Raw genomic sequence first — 24,339 nt, 5'->3', positions numbered from 1 at the left:
ACAAATGATGGTCCCAGTAAGCGCAAACCAGATGGGATGGCATGGCGCTGCAGAATGTTGTGGTAGCCATGCTGGTTGTGTGCCTTGAATTTTGAATATATCACCAACAGTGTCACCAGCAAAGCACCCCCACACCACCACCTCCTTCATTCACAATGGGAGCCACACATGCAGAAACCATCCCCTCACCTTCTCTGCGTCTCACAAAGACACGGCGGTTGGAATCAAAAATCTCAAATTTAGACTCATCAGACCAAAGTACAGATTTCCACTGGTCTAATGTCCATTCCTTGTTTTTTCTTGGCCCAAACAATTCTCTTCTTCTTGTTGTTCATCCTCAGTATTGGCTTCTTTGCAGCAATACGACCATGAAGACCTGATTCACGCAGTCTCCTCTGAACAGTTGATGTTGAGATTTGTCTGCTACTTGAACTCTGTGAAGACTTTATGTGGTCTCTAATCTGAGGTGCTGTTAAGTAGCTGTTTCTGAGGCTGGTAACTCTAATGAACTTATCCTCTGCAGCAGAGGTAACTCTTGGTCTTCCTTTCCTGGGGCGGGCCTCATGAGAGCCAGTTTCATCAACGTTCTTGAAATTTTCCGTATCGATTGATCTTCATGTCTTAAAGTATTGATGGACTGTCGTTTCTTTTTACTGAGTTGAGTGGTTGGTGCCATAATATGGATTACAACACAACTGATGGTCTCAAACACATTAAGAAGGCAAGTAATTCCACAGATTGACTCTTGACAAGGCACACCTGTTAATTCAAAACCATTTCAGCAGACTACCTCATGAAGCTGATTGAGAGAATGCCAAGAGTGTGCAAAGCTGTCATCAAAGCAAAAGGGGGCTACTTTGAAGAATCTAAAATATAAAACATATTTTGTTTTAACACTTTTTTGTTTACAACATAATTCCATATGTGTTCTTTCATAGTTTTGATGTCTTCAGTATTAATCTACCATGTTGAAAATAGTTGAACCATTGAATGAGAAAGTGTGTCCAAACTTTTGACTGGCACTGTATATATATATATATATTTATTTGCACAGTGCTAATGGGAGGAGATACGATAATTGGTTTTGTACTTGATAAGCCACTCCACTGTCTGGAGAATGTGAACAGGAATATTCTCAGAGAATGTGAACAGGAATATTCTCAGACACTGACTCTCTGAAGCAGCAGCCATTTTGAAGGCTTAACAAGTATTCATCAGAATGTTGCCTATTCAATAGGATCCATTGGCATAACTTTGACATAAGGCACTTGTAACCACAGATGTGTCACTGTTTTCCTGGCTGCATTATCACATCTACAGCTTCAGCTCAGATAATGGCTGCCTCCATTATGTGTAGGTGTGACAGGTTGCCCTTTATAGTCTTTTATTTAAATAGTACTCAATTAGAGGCTCTAATAAAATAAATATACATTTTCTCTTGTGATATTTCAGGGTGTGAGCAGTTTTTGGAGGATGCACTGGATACTGAGCACTCATCTCCACAAACACTGAAAACGGAATTGGCAGGTGACACTGACTTGTGTTACATGTCCCCAGAAGTACTGGATGAAATGGTGTTCACAAAGGTGAGGACAGGAGCTTTTAGCATAAGAAATATTGGTCACTTGTTCTCGATCATGGTGATGCTGCATTTTAAGTACTACAGTATAAATGAGTAGGTCTCTACCCTTCCTTTCTCCATTATCAGGAAGCAGCACATAATCAGTCTTATGAGTCAGGGTGAGTCAAAACCTAAAAATAGATTCAAATATTTTATTTCCTCTGCTATAAAACAATAAGATGAGCGAAGGTCCTATGTATTTTTTCTCCTACTTGTCCTCTTTGGACAGGTAATACATGCTTATTTATTTCTAGAAATATTAAATTAATTATTATTATTATTATTAGTAGTATTACAGCAGCAGTGTTCTCCCCAGATATCTAGCTTCGTGCCAGGAGGTATTATGAGGCAGCGCGTGTGTGTGTATGTATGTACCATACCCATCGTGCACCCTCCCCCATCCATCCCCCCCATCCAATCTTTCACTTACTGCTTGACGGGCACCAGGTAAGAGAGGGAGACTGAGACTGCAAAGCTTGCCTCCAGTGCAGGGTGGGCTGGTGTTGGCAGCCAGCATCCATGTTCCAGTGGGGATGGCTCCGACAGGGTGGTCTTGAGTCCAGGTGGAGAGGGTAGTCTGAATCCTCAATCCAGCAGGGGTGATTCCGGGCAGTGAGTTACACTGTGACGCAATTCACTGATGTTTCTATATGAACCGTCAGTACAGTGCGACTTTCGCCTGCATCACAGTGCTGAGAGGAAGGGAGATTTTGCCGGACAAAATGCCTAAGAAAATATAGTGTGGTGAGAACACTGCGCGCAATATGCTAATATATTTTTGCCAGATAGGTTCCTCAATTGTGCCTTCTATACGGTCCTGCTAACAAAATTATACATTTTTGGGGACCCAGGATGGTCTCCCCACTTTTTCAAACACTTCTCTCACATCGCATTTGACAGTCAATTCAGAAACCTCCGCTGAGAGTACCGCGAATAGGCCTATTTAATTGGATTTGAGAATTCATGCGAAGTCTGTGAGTTTCAAGAAACAAACTCACAGTTCACACCTAATTTGATTGACCCCTAAGTGGTTACATCTTTGTTGACTTTTCTTCAGTTTGATGTTTTTTTTATTTAATGACTAAATCCGCCTTATGCATACACCTTCTATAAAACTTTATAGTAGTTCCTACAAGAGATGAGAAGGATGATGTGTCTGTTCTGAAGACAGACCGCAGTTTATATGAACTGCTCGGATGTGTATGAATACGTTTAATAGTGAAGGTTAAAAATGTAAGGAGTATCTCCTTTTTAAAGTTTGATTTTTGTAGTCTTATTACAGTAAACAGGTGGAATTTTGGGGCTGAGTTGCTGGTTTATCATAGTAATTTTCTGGTTGGCAGGTCTCTAGACTCTTTGGAAGTTCCCACCCTCACCCACTTATTGTTATTGTTGACTTTATTGTTTTGTGGGAAAGAACAGTAACAGTGGCTGTCTTGCTGTAGGTCTTGAGGTGCTCCCCCCACCAATACACAGGTTTAGGCTAATTCTACCCTACTTGAGTCGGCAACACCACCTTTTCCTGTTGACCTTTATTGTGTGTCATTGGCAGGGGGTTTGTATACATTGAGTTGTTGGTGATGGGCTGGCAGTTGGCCCCCATCTACATCTTTGTTTTTGAGTATTTGGGCAAGTTTTTGATACTGTGTGTAGGTCAATTCTTTCTTCACCACCATACTTTTTCCTCCTTTCACTAAATAAATAAAGCTGACCTTTAACCCCAGGGCTGCCATCAGGGGGGGACTGTCGGGACTACTGTCCCGGGCCAGGGCACTCCGCCATAGAAGGGGTGCCCGGCCTGCTCCTACCACCCACCCGCCGCTATTGTCAGTGCCAGACAAAGGGGCCACCTGTCCACCGCAAATGGGTACCTAGATGGTCCGCCCCCCACTTCTACTGCCTCGCCCGGCATGTAAAAGGTGCCTGTCCGCATGTACATTAAAGTTTGTTATCCGGCGCGCGTGACGCCATGATGTCACCGCGCCACTAAAGGCGATAGGAGCCGCAGCACACTTCTGTACCTAACCATAGAGCAGCAGCCTGGAACAAAGGGTAAGAAAATTTTTATGCTGCCTGGCTGAGGCATAAGGGGCTGGCTGGAACAACACTGTGTGCAAGCTGCAGTGAGGCAGAAAGGGGACTGGAAACGTCAGAGTGCATGGCTGGAGAGACAGACAAAATAAAAAAAAATAAAAAAAAAATATATATATATCCTATTTTATATATTTGTTTGGAGGCATATCATTGGCATCTAGCAGCAGCAAACCAAGCACATATGCTGTATGTGCAGTTGCTTATCTGTATACAGGGCCATAAGGAGGGGTGTGCGACCGCAGAACGCGGGATCGCCTGGGGGTGGTACTAGCCGTACCTGCCGTCAGCTGCAGCCTGCGCCCTCCTCCAGCTCACGGTTTCTGTATTGTGTGAGAACGGGGGGCCCTGCCTATTTTGTCAGTCCCAGGCCCCACAATTTCTGATGGCTCCCCTGGTTATCCCCACCAGGATGCACTGGGTCCTCCTCCATATATACCCCGACCCTGGCTACAGACACTCAGTTTTTTGTATGGTGCGCAGGATCAGTGCACCTTATGAAGAGGGGACTGCTTTGGCAGTCAAAAGCAAGTTTTTTGTTTTTTTTTTGCTTATGAGTGAGCAGGACTAGGCGTCCGGATTGACGCCCGTGCTGCTGCTCAGTCTACCCCCACCGGTGCCACAACACCAGTGAGGGAACTGGTGATTTCGGCGGGTGCCAACGGAGTTGATAGCACTGGGCCCAGGATTGCAGCCGGAGACATCAGGGATGCAGGTAGGGTAGTTCACCGCTGGTGCCACGTGGTAGTCTGTACCTCCGGCAGTGGAGACTTGCCAGAGGCCGCTGTTGTGAGGACCAGGGACGACTGCTTCCCCCACTAGACCACCAGGGCATAAAATTCTGGCCCCGGGGATAGTAAAAGGTGGCGGCCATGTATAGCCAGTGCGCCCGGTGGATCCATACAGCCTAGGGGAGGTAGGCTCTCCACAGCAGCCCCTCCTCCCGCCCTTGTCCAGAGACGAGGTTTCTGGCGTCTGGGTTGCTCCTCCCTGCCTCCCTGTTATATGAGACGCCCAGAGACCACTTTCAGGTACTCTCGGTAGCTGCGAATCTCAGGAAGTTTGGTCAGTCTCCCTGTATACCTCTCCTTAGGTGGCCAGGTTATACAGAGTGTGAAAATGGGGGAAAAAGGAAGAGGGGGAGATCAACGCACTGGCAATTGTAATGGCTTAATTTAGATATCAAATATTAATAAATACGCTATTCCCTACTCATAATAATAAAGTTGTACACAAGGTGTATCGGGCTGCGGAGGTGCTCACTAGAGTAAAACACAATATGGAAAAATTAGAAGAAAAAAAAGAAACTGTTTTGTGGGCACTCTTGGTTAATGAAATTATTTAAAACATAACTTTTATTATAACTTTTTAGAAAATAAAAAACAATGTATGAGACAAAAGATAAGACATACAACATGCAACACATATCTGACCCAAATATCTCATTGGCTCTTACATATTCAATCTACCGGTCTAGGAAAAAAGTATTAATTCAAGATATATAGGGAAGTACAAGATGTATATGCCCATTAGAAGTTATCTATATGGTTCAATGTTCTTTTTTTTCTTCTAATTTTTCCAGGTTATACAGAGCTCAATATCCTACTAAGCTTCTTGTAGTTGACCAAGAGCCTATTGCAGATATATTGCTTAAATACATTGGGGACGATTCAAATGTTCTGCCGGCGGCTTTTTTTTTTGTCGCCTGACAGAGCAATTCAATTGTTGCTCTGTCAGGGCGCGATAGCCGCCGGTGGCGGCATTTCTGCACGCACTCAGGAGTGCGCATGCAGAAATGTGTCTGAAACACCCTGGTTAGGGCGCGCTAACTGCAGATAGCGTGCACTAACCAGAAATTAAAACTGGTTTAGCCGTTTTAGACTTCTAAACCTAGTCTTTTTAGGTGGCGAAGATGGCGATAATTAATGAGCGCCCAGAACAATTGAATCTCAAACTGGGCGCTCATTAATTATCATGTCCAAAAAAAACATTTGAATCACCCCCATTGAGTTTTGCTGTGTGTTATACTGCCTTTATTTTTGTGAAAAAATAACTGTCAGTTATAACTGTACTTCACATTTACTGGATATTTGTGAAGGTGGTCACATTACATTGTTACCTTTATATGACTAAAGGAAGCAAGAGTTTGTGCAGGTTTTATTTATGCCTGTCGGTTATAACTATCACTGCAACTGCTCCATTTAACCTCCAGCTGCCAGATGTGTAGGGGTTAAATTGTACTTCACATGTACTTGTGAAGACTGCGATACCCATCCCCTTCTCTCCTAATTAATTAGAGATGCTCAGCTGCAGTTGAGTGCTGGCTGAGGGGAGATTTGGGCTCTCTGAGTATACCTTTTTCCTAGGAAGGTATATAGCACTGGAATCCTACCAACTTTGGTTGCTTGTGATTCAGTGCCAATTTGTACCTATATTTGTACACATTGCACTTATATCCTACCAATATGACCACGATTTAGTGCCCATTTGCAAATATGTTTATATGCAGGTAGATCCTACCAAACTGATGTGTTTAGGTAGTTGATTTTAATGTCGTTTTGCAAATATATATTATATGCATTTTATGTGACTTGTGCTAACTCTACTGTTGAAAAAGTTTATTCTTTTTATTTCTTCCTAACCCCCAAACTGCCGGTGTAGGGGGTTAGAGAGTGCTTCACATTTATTTTTTTTTCTGTGAAGGGGGTCACTTGGCATTGTTAACCCTACACTTGTTGTGGGTTACCTGCAAAATATTTCCCTGGGGACAGGGGCATTAGGAGACTGTTGTCCCTGGGCTGTTTTCATGTAAACCCTGTGCAGTAGGCCTCTTAGGTTTTCATACAGGATGGACTGTGTGTTGATTGTTATACACCACAACAGTCCACCTTGCCAGCACCTGTTCAGGGGTCACCTTGAGTGCTCCTCCGGTCTCAGGTTGTGACGCAGTTAGTGGACCGCATATCATCATGCTATGTTTCCTCTTCTCATACATCCCTCCTGGATGAAGGGTTTTGTCCACTCAGTTCAGAATCTGGCTTTTAGCATCTACCTATCTGCAGATGTTACAGGCGAATAAGGCATCAGCCGTTTAAGCATATAAATGGACTGCACCATCCTCTCATTCCCCCTGCTTTCAGATTCTGATATATATATATATATGTATATCTATATCTGAGGAGGCGGAGGATACACAAGTTTCTCCCCCTGGGCCTATCTCCGTGAGGAGGAGCGCCATTCCTCAGTGGATGTTCCTCTAGCAGGGGCGGTTGATTCAATCCTCATCATAGAAGATGAAGTACCGGCTCCTAATAAGTCTGGTGTTTAGACACCAGAAGGTGATTTTAGGCTGATTTACCTCAATCTGTACAGCTCACTGAGTTTATGGGGGAAGCATGGAACACTCCAGATAAACTCTTCCAGATTAAAAAAAAAGACTAGTATCTTTTTACCCTCTCCCACAGGGAGAGTGCATTAGGTGGGAATTCCCGCTCTCTACTGGGGATTTTTACGTGACACCTTCCTAAAGGTTACTTTCCAGAAGATTGTTTGCACAACTCCCCCATCAGATTCAAAGGCCCTTGCTCTCTAGTAGACCATTCAGGTTTCTAAATTCAGGGGTGATAATCCCGGTTCCTTTGGTTAACAAGGAAGGAGTTATTACTTAGATTTGTTTTTGATTCAGAACCTAGATGAGTCTCACCGCTTTATCCTGAATCGGAAATCTCTCAACAGGTTTGTCCATGTGCCCAAGTTCCGTATGTAGACCCTACGGTCAATTATGCTGGCAATGGAACCTGGGGATTTCTTGGTTCCCTGGACATACAGAATGCATATCTGCATGTACCTATTGCACCAGGGGTTTCTGACTTTTGCTGGTCCTCAGCAACATTACCATTGCCCTTTGGTATGTCCACAGCCCCTCGGGTGTTTACCAAGATAGTGGCAGTCATGACTGCTCTTCTCAGAAGGAGTCAGGATTCTGCCATACTTGGACGACCTCCGGATATTGGCGCAGTCTCCGGAGATTTTACAACATCATCTCCAGCTGACCATTATCTGCCTACACAGTGGCACTAACTGGTGGCGCTAGATTCCCTGGCACAAACGATCTTTCTACCGGGTGACAAGATTGCTTCGTTACAATTGCGGGGGCGCAAATTGCTCCGCAATCGAGGAGTGTCAGTTCACTCAGCAATGCAGGTCCTGGGGTCCATGGCATCCACCTTCGAAAATGGTGGCTTATGCCCAGTTCCATTCCAGGCGCCTGCAGCGATGGAGTCTGTCTCGGTGGGATAGTCAGTATCATCTGGTAAGGTCCCGAACAGTTCTCATCTCGCCAGAAGTTCGGCTCTCCCTCTCATGGTGGCTGCAGACAGCTCATGGAAACAGGGGTCACCCCTTCTGAATTCCAGATGGGGTGCTCCTCACTACCGATGCCAGCCCCCACGGATTGGTCGTCGCACCTTTCATGGAGGATGGATGACCAAGAAGGGTCTCCTATCCATAAACATCCTGGTACTGCAGGCAGTATTCAGAGCACTTGTTCAGGCACAACAACGCGGTATGCAAAGTTGGGCAGCCATGGCGGAAGTGACAAACATTCTGGTCATTTTCCAGCTGTCTCTGCAGTATTCATACCAGGAGTCCTCAACTGGGAAACGGACTTCCTAAGTCGTCAGGATATACATGCTGGGGAACGTGCTCTTTATCTGGAGATCTTTCAGATCCTAGTGGACAAATTGGGACTACCAGAGTTAGACCTCATGGCCTCAGGCCAAAACCACAAAGTCCCAGGTACGGGTCCAGAACCAGCGATCCCCCAGCCGATTTTGTGGACTAGCAGTGAAGTGGGACTTCAAGCTAGCATATCTTTTTCCTCCGTTCTCCCTCCTCCCAAGGGTCGTCAGGAAATTCAAGCAGGAGGGTGGAAAAGTAATACTGATAGCCTCTGCTTGGCCCAGACACCATTGGTTCACCGACCTTCAGAGTCTCTCCATAGACACTTCATTGCCTCTTCCTCTAAGGCCGGACCTGTTAACACGGGTTCCCTGCCTGCATCGGGACCTTTCCCGTCTGTCTTTGACGGCGTGGCTCTTGACTCTTTCATCTTAAGAGCCAAGGGTTTTACTACTTTTGTAATTCAGACGATGCCCAGGGCACGGAAACTTTCCTCTACCCGCATCTATTACAGGAGTGGCGCTCATATTTTCAATGGTGTAAACATAGAAAATATGATCCTGTAGTTTTTAGGGTCTCAAAAGTGCTTGCTTTCCTCCAGGCCGGGTTAGACCGGGGTCTCCGTCTGGCCACCCTGAGGGTTCAGGCATCTGCACTCTTGGGGTGGTTTCACCGAAGGATTGTCCCTCTGCCTGATAGGATATTTTTTCAGGGTGTTCTGAGGGTTCAGAGATACAGAGGACATGTGCGCTCGTAATCTAACAATTTATACCCTGAATTCGATTCGGCAGCTACCACAGTGGGCTCTGCATCGCATCCCACAACATACAACAAGGGGAAAAAAGTAATAGTGCAGCGCAGCGTGTAATTCAGTGCAGACAATTTATTTTAAAATTCTTATAAATACATAATATTCTTTGTTCTTAGGGTTCAGCCTCTCTTTGTCCCTCCGGTAGCTCCATGGGATTTGTCTTTGGTTGTCAGGGCTCTACAGGCTCCCCCATTTGAGCCCCAGAAATCAGTAGACCTTACTGGTTGACGGCAAAGACCATTCTTCTTCTTGCTGTCTCCTCTGCCCGCGGGAATTCTGATTTGGCAGCCCTTTATTGTCGCTCTACATTTTTGATCTATCATCAGGATAGAGCTGTTCTTCGTACCAGGGTGGGTTACCTTCCTAAGGTAGTACCCCGTTTTCATGTAAATGAAGAAATTCTGATTCCAGCCTTCCAGTATTCAGACCTCTCTGTAGGTGAAGCTTCTCTGAATGTTGTACGCACCCTACGTATCTACGTGGATCAAACCAACTCCATTAGGAAATCTGTTCTCTTTTTGTGTTGTATAGCTGTCATAAGCGGGGCTGGCCAGCTAACAAATGGACTCTGGCTAGATGGCTTCATATGACGATTTCTCAAGCTTACACACAAGCTGATTTCTCTGTTCCAAACACAGCACATTCTGCTCGATCTGTTAGACCTTCGTGGGCATTTCATCGTGGTGCTTCTGCTGAACAATTGTTCAAGGCAGCCACGTGGTCTTCCGTCCACACTTTTATGAAATTTTATGCATTTGATATTTTTGCCTCTCTGGGTGCTTCCTTTGGGCGTTGGATTCTCCTTTCTGCTAAACAGGAGAGTCCTCACTCTTAATTCCAGTGGACCCTATGGAACCTGCAGAAGAAAATTAGAATTATGGTATAACACACCTTTGTTAACTCTCTCTTTCTTCGAGGTCCACAGGGCACCCACCCTAACACACCTGGTGTTATTGGGTAATCCTTTTTCTTTTGTATTGCAATAATTCCCTCTTCTTAGAGAGAGTGTTTCTGATGTACAATTGTCCTTCCTTTTCGTCTTTCCTTCTCCTGCCTTGGGCTTGGTGACAAACTAAGGGCCCGAATCAGACCCGGACGCTAAGCCGCAGACACACTATGGGTGTTTGTCGCCTGTCTGCGCTTGCTTGTGTATGCATCGCAGTGCGTGAACCAGTCATTGCGATCGGGAATCGAACACTCAACACAAAGACTGTGCGCTACTTTGAGTGACCGTGCCGTTTGTGGGTGGTAACAGGGGAAGGTGCTTGGAAACGGGGGAGTGGTGCTGTGCACGCAGGCGTGTCTGGGCGTCAAAACAGAGTTTTATGGGTGTGCATAATTGGCATGGAAGCGTCATTGTACACATCACTTAGTTGTATTTCAGCTTGTAGTGATCGCAGTGTTTGCAGTGGGGTAGGGTCAACCTCAAGGATTGCGAGCAGCTCCGATGGTTCTCGATGGTTCTGATTAATTATACACCTCCTGGAGATGACGTGTGCTAAGAAAGAAAAATGGGCGTCTTTATACCGGCGTGCGCTCACTCTGCCGTTGCTCTCTAAGACATATTATGGGGCGTCTGTACACCAGAAACTGATTGCGGAATTTGCATACCCTGCCCCTTTTGGCAGCGAGAGAGCGCAAGCTTAGCGTCCGGGTCTGAATCGACCCCTAAGTGCCTGTAGCCAGGAGTGGGGTATAAATGGAGGAGGAGCCAGTGCATCCTGAGAGCTAAAGCTTGTGGACCTCGAAGAAAGAGTTAACAAAGGTATATTATACCATAACTCTAATTTTTCTCTGTTCACCTGGTGTAGAATTGTAGTCTGCAACTCTGCTTACATTGAGCGTCTTTTTCGCATGAACATGCATCTAAGGCTGGCTACACACTAGGATGACGAATCTATCAGTAGACCGTTCTGCTGTCCTAGACTATACACAGTTACACCAATTGGCTGCTTGGTGTGTCTGGGCATGTGTCTGTCTGTCAGTGTCGGTGGGTCCCTGCATCTAGTGTACCTGCGGTCTGTGGGTCGCCTATACAGCCAAATGCACTGATATATCGTTCTGATATATCGACACCGGCTGTGCTGCAGGGCCGACCTGATATGTCTGTGAACAACGTTGTTCACAGACATATTGGGTGTACACACCTGCTGATGCACCCGCGATATATTGTCCATTGATAGAACGAGTGATATATCGCCAAGTGTGTGCCCAGCATTATTCGCAATGCATTGTGGTTAAGACGCTCCAGAAGACTGCACAGAATAATTTTAGCATGCGACACTTGTATGTCTGTGTGCAACTGAAAGCCTGATTCAGCACGGATCGCAATTGCATCGCAGATCGAGCGATTGTTGGCCACTGTGTATGCACTGCGCATGAGTGGCATTGCGATCACGGACGCAGAGAGGAATCCATCGCAGAGTGAGTGACAGGCTGGTAGTGTTACGGGGTGGACTATGGGGGGAGTGGTTGCAGAAACACAGGAGTGCCTGTCCGTTTGAACGCCATTGCATGGAAGTGCATAAATTAGCCACTGCGATTGCCTTCGCAGCTTGAGTGCTCTCTGCGTGTGAAGAAACATGCAATTTCTGTGATGGGTCAGAGCTGCTGTAATTGTGTGTAAGGGGTCGATGTGCTTTGATGTTACCGATGTATACGCAGGCCTATGAGGTATTACAGATGTGAGAAAGCAGTAGTGGGGGTCTCTATGCTGGCTAAGCTGTGGCAAACATTAGCATATATTCAGATTCAGACTTTGTTGCACACATATATACAAGTGTTGCATATCAAATGAATCAATGCAGTCTCCTGGTGCATCATAGCAGCATTGTGACTAACCTGCATTTTCTAATTTAAAAAAAAAAAACAAAACGTCGAAACGGATGCTAGATGCAAACAGAGTCACACGGGACCTGGCACGCCGAGAGGGGAGGTTTCCAGTAACTGCAGCAATAGTGTATGAGGACACAATCTGTATTTCTAATAGTTGAATCATTTTCCATTGAATAGTAGAAGAGTACAGCCTAGACACAGTGACGTCGCCATCTGTAACTGGCCGGACACCCTCGCCTTCCCCTAGTTATTAATCCTGAGGCCCTGTCCCCTTCTCATATAGTTGACTTAAATCACCACCTCCCTAATCTGACATCACGTAGCCCAACTTTCTCCGGCCATTCTACATGGACTCTATTTACGCTGGCAAAGATTGCACTGTGCTTCGCTGGCTGTCCCCAGTTGCTGTTCTGTTCATGTTACTAGAGCCTGATTTTAGTTGTGGCTGAACACAGGCATCACTTTTTTAATAGGAAATAAGGAGAAGTTTTCCAGCAGACAGGGGTTTGGGAAAGTCTCTGGCCAAGAAAACCATCAGTAATGTTTATAGGAAAAATAGTTGGAGGCCTTTTTTTTTTTCCTGTTTGTCAGTTGGACGTACCCCACGCTCCCTCGCTGCCAGCCCGTTCTCTCTACACCCTACACTTCAAAGATAAGTTGGAAAGAAACCACTTAAGAGCTTTGTCTTATTGCAGTGTAGACAAAATATCCTAAAAACAGTCATTTACAGTACTTATGATTAAAGCTAGCCGTGCAACCTTTAGCTTAATATTGCTGCAGTATAAGTGTCTATATTTTCAGTATTGGTATTCTGCAGGTCAAGCACTGATGATGTATCCCCCGGGGGATGTGTATATTTTTGTCTCCCTTTCATTTTCTCTGTAAATGAAAGCTATTACAGGGACCTTAGCCATTTCTGTCTGTAATTGTTTTTAATGGTACAGTGATGGTCTTACTATGCAAAGTATGTACCATGTTTGTTGTACAGTAGAGTTGCGCACTGCATTATACAGACTTATTCAGTTAGTCGCGACATTACCTGCATTAACTGGTCCAAATTAACATGTTAATGGGTCTATGGCCTGAATAGTGCGTAAGCTGTATTTGACACTGTAAAATATGTTCAAACAGCTTTTCAATAAGATGCAAGAGTTCATTGAATGCAGGACATGACAAGCATTAACGCTTGTTTTTGTTTGCACCTCAGGTGAATGCGAGTTCAGAATAAAATTACTAATTTCCAATTCTATTTAAAACTACAATTTTCTACTTGATTCATATGAGTGTCCAGCATGGGATATTTTCAGAATCCTGACAACAGGGATTCCGGCGTCCAGAATGCGGACACTTATCAGAATACAGGCGCTGGCATCCCGAAAGTAAGTAGCTGGGTTAGGGTTAGGCACTAGGGGGGAGGGTGAGGGTTAGGCACTAAGGGGGGAGGGTGAGGGTTAGGTACTAAGGGGGGGAGGGTTAGGTTTAGGGTGCTGGGATGGGGAGGTAAGGTTTAGGCCGAGGAGGAAGGGGTAGGGTTAGGTTAGGGTTACTTACCTAGAGTCGTAGGGATTGTAACCTGGTCAAGATGCCGGCGTCGGCATTCTGACCGCCGGGATCACATACCCATACCGCTCAGTTCATGGCATGTGTATTGAAAGGCTTTTTGTCTTTTAATACATTTTTGAAAATTAAATGGTTATCTTCCAAGCCCCCAAAGTAAAAATTAACAAGGTTATTTTGTGATTGTGTGAGTTTTGTGTTGTATATCACCATTACTTTGGTAGTTGAGCGACCCAAATCTGTTGAATCTGCAACAGCAGTCCTCACCAGTGCTGATCCACTGCAAATGTTTACCTAGCAGAGACGTGAAAGGAGATTTACAGGATGTGCCTTCAACCGGAAGTGTTAAGTAAATGACCAGGACAGGTAATTTTCTCGCTGGAACAAGCTGGTGATTTGTGACTACGGATGGATTGTGTTTGGAATTAAATTTTCAAGGAAGTGGGAGTGCGCCTCATGAAAATAACCGCGAAGTACGTGCTAATGTACCCTGTCTGCACATACAGATGTGTCCTTAAACATCTTTGCCGCAGTCGCACTAAAAAGCCCATCTCGGCGTGTAAGGTTCCGTGAGACTCTGCTGGTGGCGGGCATATTTTCTTCTTTTTTTGGGGGGGGGGCTGAAAATGCGTCTTAATTGCAATGTATACGAAGTTCTACAATGTAGCTGCCGAAGATTTTTTCATTCCAAGCTCCATTGTCCTTCATGTACAGGTTCAGGTGTACTCGGATATACAAGTGTCACATATCAAATTAATCAGCACCAGAGGCGGATTCAGGGCCTAATTCAGGTTGGATCGCAAGGCTGCGTTCGCACTCTGCGCATGCGTGTAAGACTCAGAGTCCTCACACAGTGATTGACAGGAAGTGACCATTTGAGGGTGGTGACGGGGGATGGTCAGAGAAATGCAGGCGTTCCTGGGCGTTTAGACGCTGTTACAGGAGCGTGCATAATTAAGCCCCTGCGATAGCATACGCTGGCAGAAGTCTAGATGGCAATAGGAAGTTTAGCAGTTTGTGCGATAGGATCAGGTCAACCACAACTGTGCGGATGGTTCCAGTGTTACCGATGATTTGCGGATGCATATCATGGGAAGTTGGCGGCTTTATACAGTGGTGGGCGTCTTGGTATAGAGCTGCGATTGCTTTCATTAGCATATTTTCGCAGTGAGCGGGGTGCGTTCGAATGCAGCCTTGCGAACCAACCTGATTCAGGCCCTTAGACCTCATGCGGGCCCTAAGCAAGATATCCGTTTGGGGCCCCACTCCCTCAACTGCATGCAATTTTACACACATACTGCCTCCATAGCCGCATACACACACATGGCCCCCATAGCCGCACACACTCAAGGCCCCCATAGCCACACACATACGCTCATGTCCTCCATAACTGCATACACACACATGGCCCCCATAACTGCATACACACACATGGCCCCCATAACTGCATACACACACATGGCCCCCATAACTGCATACACACACACGGCCCCCATAACTGCATACACACACACGGCCCCCATAACTGCATACACACACACGGCCCCCATAACTGCATACACACACGGCCCCCATAACTGCATACACACACGACCCCCATAACTGCATACACACACGACCCCCATAACTGCATACATACACGGCCCCCATAACCGCACACGCAAATGGCCCCCATAGCCGCACACACATGCACCCCATAGCCACATTTATACACACAAACTGCCCCATAGCCACATACATACACACATTGCCCCTATACAGTAGCTACACACACACACACACTGACACCACTAAATTGACAGATACCACTTTCTGACACACACACTTACTGACACAGACAAAGTTACTGACACAGATACATACATACTGATTTTACTAATACAGACACCACTTCCTGACCGATGACCCTTACTGGCGCACACACTTATTGACATCACTTACTTACTGACACATACACTTACTAACACTGACACACTTACTGACACAGATTTATTAATTTATTATACATTCACAGAGCACAAGAAGAAGCCTTGCAGCAAACAAACCCCTCCCCCCACCCGCGGCCTCCCTACCCCACATCCTCTGTAAATTATAGCAGGAGCAGGTGGGTGATAAAAACTTCAAACACCCCTTTCCTTCCCACCCACCCCCCGCGGACTATAGGTGCAGGTGGACAAATTCCCGCCTATCCCCAGCATGGACCATAGTGTGTGGCCTGACAGTAATTATCACAGGCAATGACACTCGCCTTCTATTATTGTGCTCTCTCCAGAAGTGAGCATGGAAGCCACCTCAGCTTCTTCTAGGCTCCTCTCTCTGCATGTGACGTTACTGGTCACACACAGCACAGCATAGCATAGAGCAGAGGAGACTAGAGGATGACACAGAGCAGTACCCGACAGCTGTCCAATCAATGTGCTGACAATCTGCCGGGGCAAAACAATAATATAACAAGCCTCCGTTCTACAGCCATGTCTGGACGCTAAGCGACTGCTTCGGACGCCTAGCGGTAAATCCGCTACTGATCAGCACAGTCTGCTGGTGCAATCCTAGTCACATCGCTTTTAGGCAAAAAAAAAAAAAAGACGCCCGACGTTAGCAGAGTAGATCTGGACTTAGGCGGCTCACTCACACCAGGCACTGTGTGGCGTATTGAGGCTAGATGCATGAGGACACATCTGTAGTATGAACCTCGTGACTTATTGAATCCGAACCTTAATATGTATCATGTATGGTGATGCTGTACAGTACGTGAGGTTTTCCTGTACCCTTTGTTGCCATTTTATGGACAGCGTTATTACTTAGTTTGTCAATTCTCAAATAACTAGTAACTTTGCTAATGCTGAGGCATGAGGTTCCTTATTCTGCCGTAATGTGACTAGTATTCTTATGTAGCAAAGTGGCTGCCGCTATTACTGTGGCTGATCCACTAAGTACACAGCTGTTGTCATGTTCTTTCTTGCACAATTGGGACTTTTGAAATGTTTCCCTTCTTTATCATATGTTTTTGTTTCACAATGCAGTTTTGATAGTAATGAATACAATTATATTGTAAGTGGAGTAGTATGGTCATCAAGAGAGCACAGCTAATGCTGATCCCTGTGTCTGTATGCTAGTGTCATTTGTAGCTGCTTTTATTTTGGAGAGCTTTAACTTTTATAAACTTCCCAACAATTGCAGCAACAAGAACACAGCTTTCTTTTCTCTATTTAGTCTTTTGTGTAGCCTCAATTGATTTATTCTTTCCTTCTGGGTGGGGGGATTTTGCTTTTAATGTGCTTATTTGTAAGAGCCTAGTGTTGCTGCGACAGTATGTTGTCTATTTCCTGTGGAGGAGTCTGTCCATTGTAGCCACAGATTGCAGCAGTGTTTCAGAGAAGGATGAGTGCAGGATGACATCACTGACTTGTCTGCTGCTCTGTGTGGAGACTTTTCCTGTTCTCTCCTTCCACAGAGGATGATTATGGAGCAGAGCAGTACAGATTAGTAAGTGTGTAGTCACAAGCTATAGCCAAGCAAAAGTACACTGCATGGCACGCAATAAGACTCTATCCATGGTTACGTTTGACATAGTGTATTTGTGCACAACTTCCATACAGTGCTACTTTCATGTGATTTGTATGCAGGATGATCCTTTTTACAACCAAATTTCATTTGCACACGCTATGAATGCTTTGTGTGGTTAACATCTGGCATATGCTGATACGTGTTTATTATGTCTACTGTATGTGCAGACTTGTCCTCTAACAGACAGCACTGTAATTTGGAGAAGATATTGGTATCCAATATAAAATTGTGTGTGTGTATATATATTTATATTATGAAACAAAATATGATAGATCAGCACTTAATTTAAAGCCTCTGTGAGTAAATAAAAGTTACATTTTATACATACATGTGGTGTCTGACCAAACAATATTACCACTGTGTTGACAAAATACACACAAATTGCAATAAACAAAGTCTTAAAATAAACTTCCTTGAAGTACAAGGTAGCAGCAGTCTTTTAGATGGTCTGATTGGCGATCAGATGAAAGAATTATGTAAAGGGGGGTATCCACTACCAGATCTGAAAGCGACTGCATGAGTACGACATTGTAATCGTGCAGTCGTTTGTCAGTTGTGTGATGAGCCTGCACTGAACAAGCAGACGTTCAGTGCAGGCTCATCAATCATCTGGAAACATGCTGAACCTGACGATATTGTCAGGTTGACCAGCATGTTGGAGAGATCATAGATGTCTAAAAGACCAGCGGGCAACCGCGTCGCTGGTCGTTTTAGACACTTTTGCAAATGATTTGCAAACGATTGAGCGATCAAACGATCGTGACCTTTAAATCGTTCCACTTAATCGTGTAGTGGATACCCCCCTTAGGAGTGATTTAAATACACATGCCTGATAGTGTAGTAGGTACTGGTGACAATGGATTTAAATAATAGGTGATATATGTGTGTACCAAATAAAAAAATATGGGTTTATCTGTCATCCAATAAGTGATGAAGTTAGGTCCTGTTGTTTCCCAGACTCTTATTTATGCTCCTATGATCAAAAGAAGAGAGAAGGCAGTATAGTATAGTACTGCGAGTAATGTTGGGTTTAGGTCACCCGACCTAAACCCAATTGAGCTGGTTTGGGATGAGTTGGACCGCAGAGTGAAGGAAAAGCAGCCAACAAAGTGCTCAGCACCTCTGGAAACTCCTTCAAGACTTTTGGAAAACCATTCCAGGAGACTACCTCATGACGCTGATTGCGAAAATGCCAAGAGTGTGCAAAGCTGTCATCCAAGCAAAAGGGGGCTACTTTGAGGAATTTAAAATATAATTTTGATTTTATATTTTGATTTAACACTTTTTGTTTACAACATAATTCCATATGTGTTCTTTCATAGTTTTGATGTCTTCAGTATTAATCTACTATGTTGAAAATAATTTAAATATTCAAAAACCATTGAATGAGAAGGTGTGTCCAAACTTTTGACTGGTACTGTATATTGTGTACCAAATAATAGATGTGTGCATATGTTAGGGGCCTAACATGAGGAGCAACTATTGTATTAAAATTAAATTAACTTCCCCAAACCGGCACAATTTAACATTTTTGTGCATGATAAAGGTGTATATTTTTTGTTTATATGTATGTATGTGTGTGTGTGTGTGTATGTATTTGCGTATACACCGATCAACCACACCTTTAAAACCGCTGTCAGGTGAAGTGACTAACATTGATTATCTCGTAATAATGGTACTTGTCAAGGGGTGGGATATATTAGGCAGCAAGTGAATGCTCAGTTTATGAAGTTGTTGTGCTGGAGGCAGGAAAAATGGGCAAGTGTAAAGGGGGTACACACCTAGCAGATATATCTGCAGATGATGGTTGTTCATACACACTTAACAACCATCATCTTCCATCTGTCCACGGCTGCCGCTGCAAGTGTACGGGAGGTCGGCTGATCGCCCGTACACACAGCATGATGGACAGATATATATCTTCAGATATATCTGCCATGGCTGTGTAGCCAACGCGATATGTCTGTGAACGTCGTACAGAGATATTGCCAGTACACACTATATTTGAAGATCAATTCATTGGCCAATATATCTGCCACTGTGTACCCACAATAAGGATCCGAGCAACTTTGACAAGGGCCAAATTGTGATGTTTAGATGACTGGTTCAGAGCATCTCCAAAACAGCAGGTCTTGTGGTGTGTTCCTGGTATGCAGTAATTACAATAAATAAAAAAATTTAATAGAGATGTGCAGGCTCGGATTGGTTTGCATTTTCCCGCCAAATTTCGGATCTCCGAAAGAGACAAAACGTGGACTTTTGTCCATGAAAGATGATGTTTTGCCTCTTTCTGAGATCTGAATTTTGGCAGGAAAAATCCAAACTTGGCGGGAAAATCTGAACCAGTTCGAGCCTGCACATCTCTAATTTTTAATATGTGAGTGAGTAATTTTTTTTTGTTCCCACACTTCTATCCTCTTTACCAGTTAGGCGTCATGCCTTCCTGAGAAGATTAGTTCAGTGTTAGTGCCTCGCTGCATCCACTGGGGTTTTTGTTATCATGCTTGTAGAATTGTTGACCTTCTCTAGAACAACAGACTGCAGTCCCATAATCTGGCAAAGGAATTTGTGAAGCTCATTCTACACCGTATCCTCCATTGACTATGACCATGTGTTATGATTCTATAAAACGATCTGTACTCTGACATCCATTAAAAAATTATCTTATGTGAACTTCATACATTTACAACTCATTTTGGCGAATAATTATATATCACTTTATTGTGATAATACAGTTGTTTCCAGGTAATACAGGCTTTGGTTTGGTTTCACATCAACATAGTTGATTGCTGGAATCAGATCATTGATATAATATTCATCTTGTGTGTTTCCAGCTTGAAGAGGAACAATCTTTGTGTGATGCTACCAGCTCTGGTTCAGATGACACTACTTCTCTAGAGAGGACCTCTTCCCATGGAAGTGACATCTCCTTCCCTCGTACCATTGACATGAAAAAGCACAGAGAACGGAACAGCTTGGACAGCAGTTGCAGCAGCACAGTGACTGCATCTGTTGAGGAGAGGGAGTGCGAGAACTCTGTAGTGTCTGAGATTGAAGGAGAGGAGATGGACAATATTACAGAAGTGTCTCCACATAACACTCGGTCTAAGAGTGCCATCCGCTCTCTTTCTCCTTTCAGGAGGCATAGCTGGGAGCCAGGAAAGCAAAGCGGCAGTGATGCTGAAATCAACCGCAGGAGGTGAGTGTAGCGTTTTATCACTTTAAACGTAGAACTTCTGGAACAACTGCTTCAGACACCTATGGAAAGTGGAAACTCTGAAGTACAGTCTTTACTGAGAAACATTATGAGCACAAGTTGTTTTCATACTGCACAACATAAGTGTCATTATTACCATGTGGTTTTTGAAAATACATGTGAAGCCTAGGCAGTGGAAAATATCTTCCACAAGTTGAAGAGATTTAATGGCACAAAAATGAACTGTATATATGGAAAAAATAGAATTTGTTCCTTTGTTGTTTCTTCCACATTTAACCATTGCTCTTGACTGTTGTGATAGGGAAATTATATATCCATGATTTATTGCAAGATCACATCGTTATGGCATATGCAGCTATTAGCAAATGACTTCCCAGCACTTCTAGTCATGCAAAAACTGTTTCACAGGCCAAGTTTCCCGAAATAATGAGGTTAGCGTTGGCGCACATTTAATCTTACCAGCTAAATGTTACCAAGTAACAGTTTAACTCCCCAGCAAAGTGGTAGTAAGCTGGTTTCATTATGGACCAGGGTCTAATAAATAAATAAGCTTCAAGCACAAGCTGAAAAACACAAAAATCACACATCAGTTGTAGACCTAGTACTGATGTGAAATATCAGCTGACACACCTGTGTTAAAGTCCTTTACTGTTTAAATAATCTAGATTTTTTTGCGCACAGTTTGAGGCATTATAAAGAGGTGGCAGATAGGGAGCACTGTAGTTTTTAATGAACATAGAGTGTACCTTTGAAAATATGACAGCCAAATAACAATTAGTCATTCTGTTGATTGAAATCATGGTGCTATAATTATAGATCTGCTTCGCAATTATTCAGTATAATGTCTTTTCTTTTTTTTTTTTTTTAGTCTTTATGTTGTCATGACATTCATTTAATCTATTATTTTGGCACAAATAGATTTAACTATGGTCCTCTCTAAGGATTAGACCTTCTCTGGTAACTTGCGCTCTCTCTCTGTTGTGTGATTCCTGCTCCGTGGAATTAACTATGTAAATGTAACACGACAGTTGCTTGTATGGAAAGTACAGAACACCGAGGGGGCATAATGAGCTTCAGATACTAATGAAGTCCACGGACGTAGCAATTACAGCTAATACAGAACAGATGGGGCCAAACAACTTCTGCATCAGTTGATCTAAACAGTTTTCAGCGTTGCTTTCATGAATTTGGAGCATGCCCAGGGAACGAGTAATTGCTTGGTAGAAATTACAGTAGAACGCTATTTCAGTAGACGAGTATTGCAAAGTCCTTACCAATATGTAGCCTAGTGAAGGCAACCAGCTAGAATCGTTCTCATTTTCATAGTCTTTCTGGTTGCCCAGCATTTGTTCCTGTGCTCCTTCTCCACCATCTCCTGCCCCCATTGTTTCATTCTTTCTCTTCTGACCAGTGCTGATCCATCTCAATGATTCATTTTCAGTTCATTGCGTGTTCTGGGGGATGTTGTAAGGAAGCCAACAGCTCATAGAAGAAGGTATCAAAATAACAATCCATTTCTCTGCCTTTATACACCTCTACTTACCATGTCATTGCATCCCCATATTAACAAAGGGTTGTGTAAGTCTGTAGTTCCACTTAACACATTTAATATCAGTGTACTGTATACCACACATACAGTATATAGATCTGTTATGTCCACTTTCTGAAAATCGCTTAGGCTCTTTAAGAGGCCTCACCACTTTAGAGAAGACAAAAGACACATTTTTCTCTGCTAAATTACTTAAATCCTGAAATAACTTGATTTTTTTTTAAATTTGGTTTTCCCTGCTTGCCAGGTGATACAGGGGGAGGTGTATCAATTATTCTAAAAAGGGCATGGGGAAAAAATGACCATAGCAACCAATCGGCTTCTGCCTATCATTTTCTTCAATGCAGTTGATAAATAATGGCTAGAATTTGACTGGTTGCTATGGTCAACTAGTCCACTTGTCCTTTTTAAGGAGGTTTGATAGATCTTCCCAGCAGTCTTTTTCAGACAGCTTTTGTACATGTCACCACATAATCACCCTTTATTATTCAGGGGATATTGGTATGAATCAAAGGACCTCATTCAGAGGCGGTCGGAGGATGTAAGCGGTCGCTCAGAAACTGGGCGGCCACTTGCATCCTGACCGCCCGCCTCTGTTGCGGTCGTTAGGCTGTGGGTTTACACCCACAGCTCTAACGACCGGTCGGGTGATGGTCGCGATGGTCAGAGACCATCGCAACCATCGGGGCTTACGATGAGACCCTAGGGTAGGGTCTCACTTGTCGTAAGCCCCGGAGAGCTTCTGGCTCTGTCAGAGCCGGAAGCTCTCCACTGACATCACTAGTGATGTCAGTGGGGCCTCCCCCAAATGGTAGGCGTTCCCATGGGAACGCCTCCGTTTGGGCTACCACCCCCCCGTCCCGCCTTCCAAACGGGGCGAGCTGTCAATCAACATCGACAGCTCGCCCCCTTTGGAAAGAGACGCGCTACGACCAGCGCTGTCGGTCGTAGCGGGTCTCACGCATGCGCACGAGGGAGCCGGCTCCCTCGTGCGCATGCGCACTGGCCAAACATCGAGGCGGTCGTAGACCGTACGGCCGCCTCTGAATAAGGTCCAAAGTCCCAGTGGCAATAACTACTTTAAGTGCACTTGATTTCAACTGAAGTATATTTGGAAAGAGATGTTACCCTTAAAACTATGGAAGCCATGATCAGCAGACCAGTCATTAAGGCTACCTAATGTATTTATATTTACAAAAAGAGAGACCAAATTCATGCTCAAGTTTGGTAAAATTGCCGTAAGGGTCAGTGTGTAATCATGGAAGGTTTTTTACATGTGGAAACTTCCTTTGAGAAATGCATAAATGGAAATAATGGTGACTTCTTGTGAGGAGATAGTAACATTGTAACACTGTAGACAGCCACTTGTAACTTGGTACAAGCTTGGCCTCACATTGCTAGCAAGACTGCATACAACACCCATTTATTTTATGTAATGGCAAGGAAACTTGTATATGTGTGTGTGTGTGTGTGTATATATATATATATATGTGTGTGTGTGTATATGTGTATATATAAATATATATAATATATATATATATATATATATATATTTGGGATTTCTGCTTGTTGTACTTGTCCTTTAGGCATCACTGCCCTTTTATTCTTTCCTTGCCTTAGTATTACCACCACGAGACACCGTGTGTTGCTATGTCACATCATCTATTAACATATTCCCTTTTCCCCTCTCTTTGTGGTCGCTCTTCTTAGTATGAGCTGGTGTCCATCAGATGCACAATTCACTTCTAAGGGTGGTGCCTTTAATTATAGAAGGTATAGTATTTGGAGACAGAAAGGGAATTGCATTTGCTGTTATGTATGCTCAGGGCAAAAGCTATGCAGCGGCTTTGTTAATGTTTAATGTGCACTTCTTATGCAGAGTGGAAGCAGTCCTTTAATGGCTGTACCAGTATTAGAAATCTACCTATCCATTCACTAGGAACTACAGTAGTGGCTTCATTGATGCCTTTATGTCGTGTAGTGAATTGGTAGGGAGTGCAATATATTGCTATAGCCCGCAAAATGATTTCATCCACTGTGCGCAGGCCCATTTTAAGCATATTGAGTGCTTGAATAAACAACATACATTAACCTATGTCGGTGTTAGATTCCTCTTGCAGTAATATGTACAGTGTGGTCTCTCTGCTATAAGTGTGCCCAGTCTGTTATTTTGCCTCATTATTTGCGCTGTGGCCGTAACTTTGTAAAGTCATTGGTGCAACTTTGTCTTGTGCTACTTTCTGCTGTCTGTGTGCTTTAGGTGACAGGCTGGACTAAACCGTCTGCAAGTCCATTAACATGGCATTATTCATCAGCGGTAGCATTGCTTTTTATGCCGCTTGTTTGCTGCTGTGATGGCCACTCGCACTATATGAAGGATCCCATACAGAGCTGAGAGAACATCTCATTAA

At 44.0% G+C, this 24,339-nt stretch overlaps 1 protein-coding gene across 1 annotated transcript in view; it reads left to right on the top strand.

The window, feature by feature from the left end:
- AKAP13 (A-kinase anchoring protein 13) overlaps window positions 1-24,339 on the top strand; it is a 312,402-nt gene that overhangs the window by 224,898 nt on the left and 63,165 nt on the right. Inside the window, exons 11-14 of the mRNA XM_088452667.1 lie at window positions 1,453-1,586; window positions 19,997-20,361; window positions 21,821-21,874; window positions 23,639-23,701. Of these exons, the coding sequence (XP_088308793.1) occupies window positions 1,453-1,586; window positions 19,997-20,361; window positions 21,821-21,874; window positions 23,639-23,701 (616 nt within the window). The remainder of the gene's footprint in view (window positions 1-1,452; window positions 1,587-19,996; window positions 20,362-21,820; window positions 21,875-23,638; window positions 23,702-24,339) is intronic.

The sequence above is a fragment of the Taudactylus pleione genome, unplaced genomic scaffold (assembly GCF_031769625.1).
Source record: "Taudactylus pleione unplaced genomic scaffold, aTauple2 ptg000556l, whole genome shotgun sequence".
NCBI classification, from domain to species: domain Eukaryota; kingdom Metazoa; phylum Chordata; class Amphibia; order Anura; family Myobatrachidae; genus Taudactylus; species Taudactylus pleione.
The sequence above is the reverse complement of the archived record's forward strand: the minus strand, read 5'-3'. Positions and strand labels throughout refer to the sequence as shown.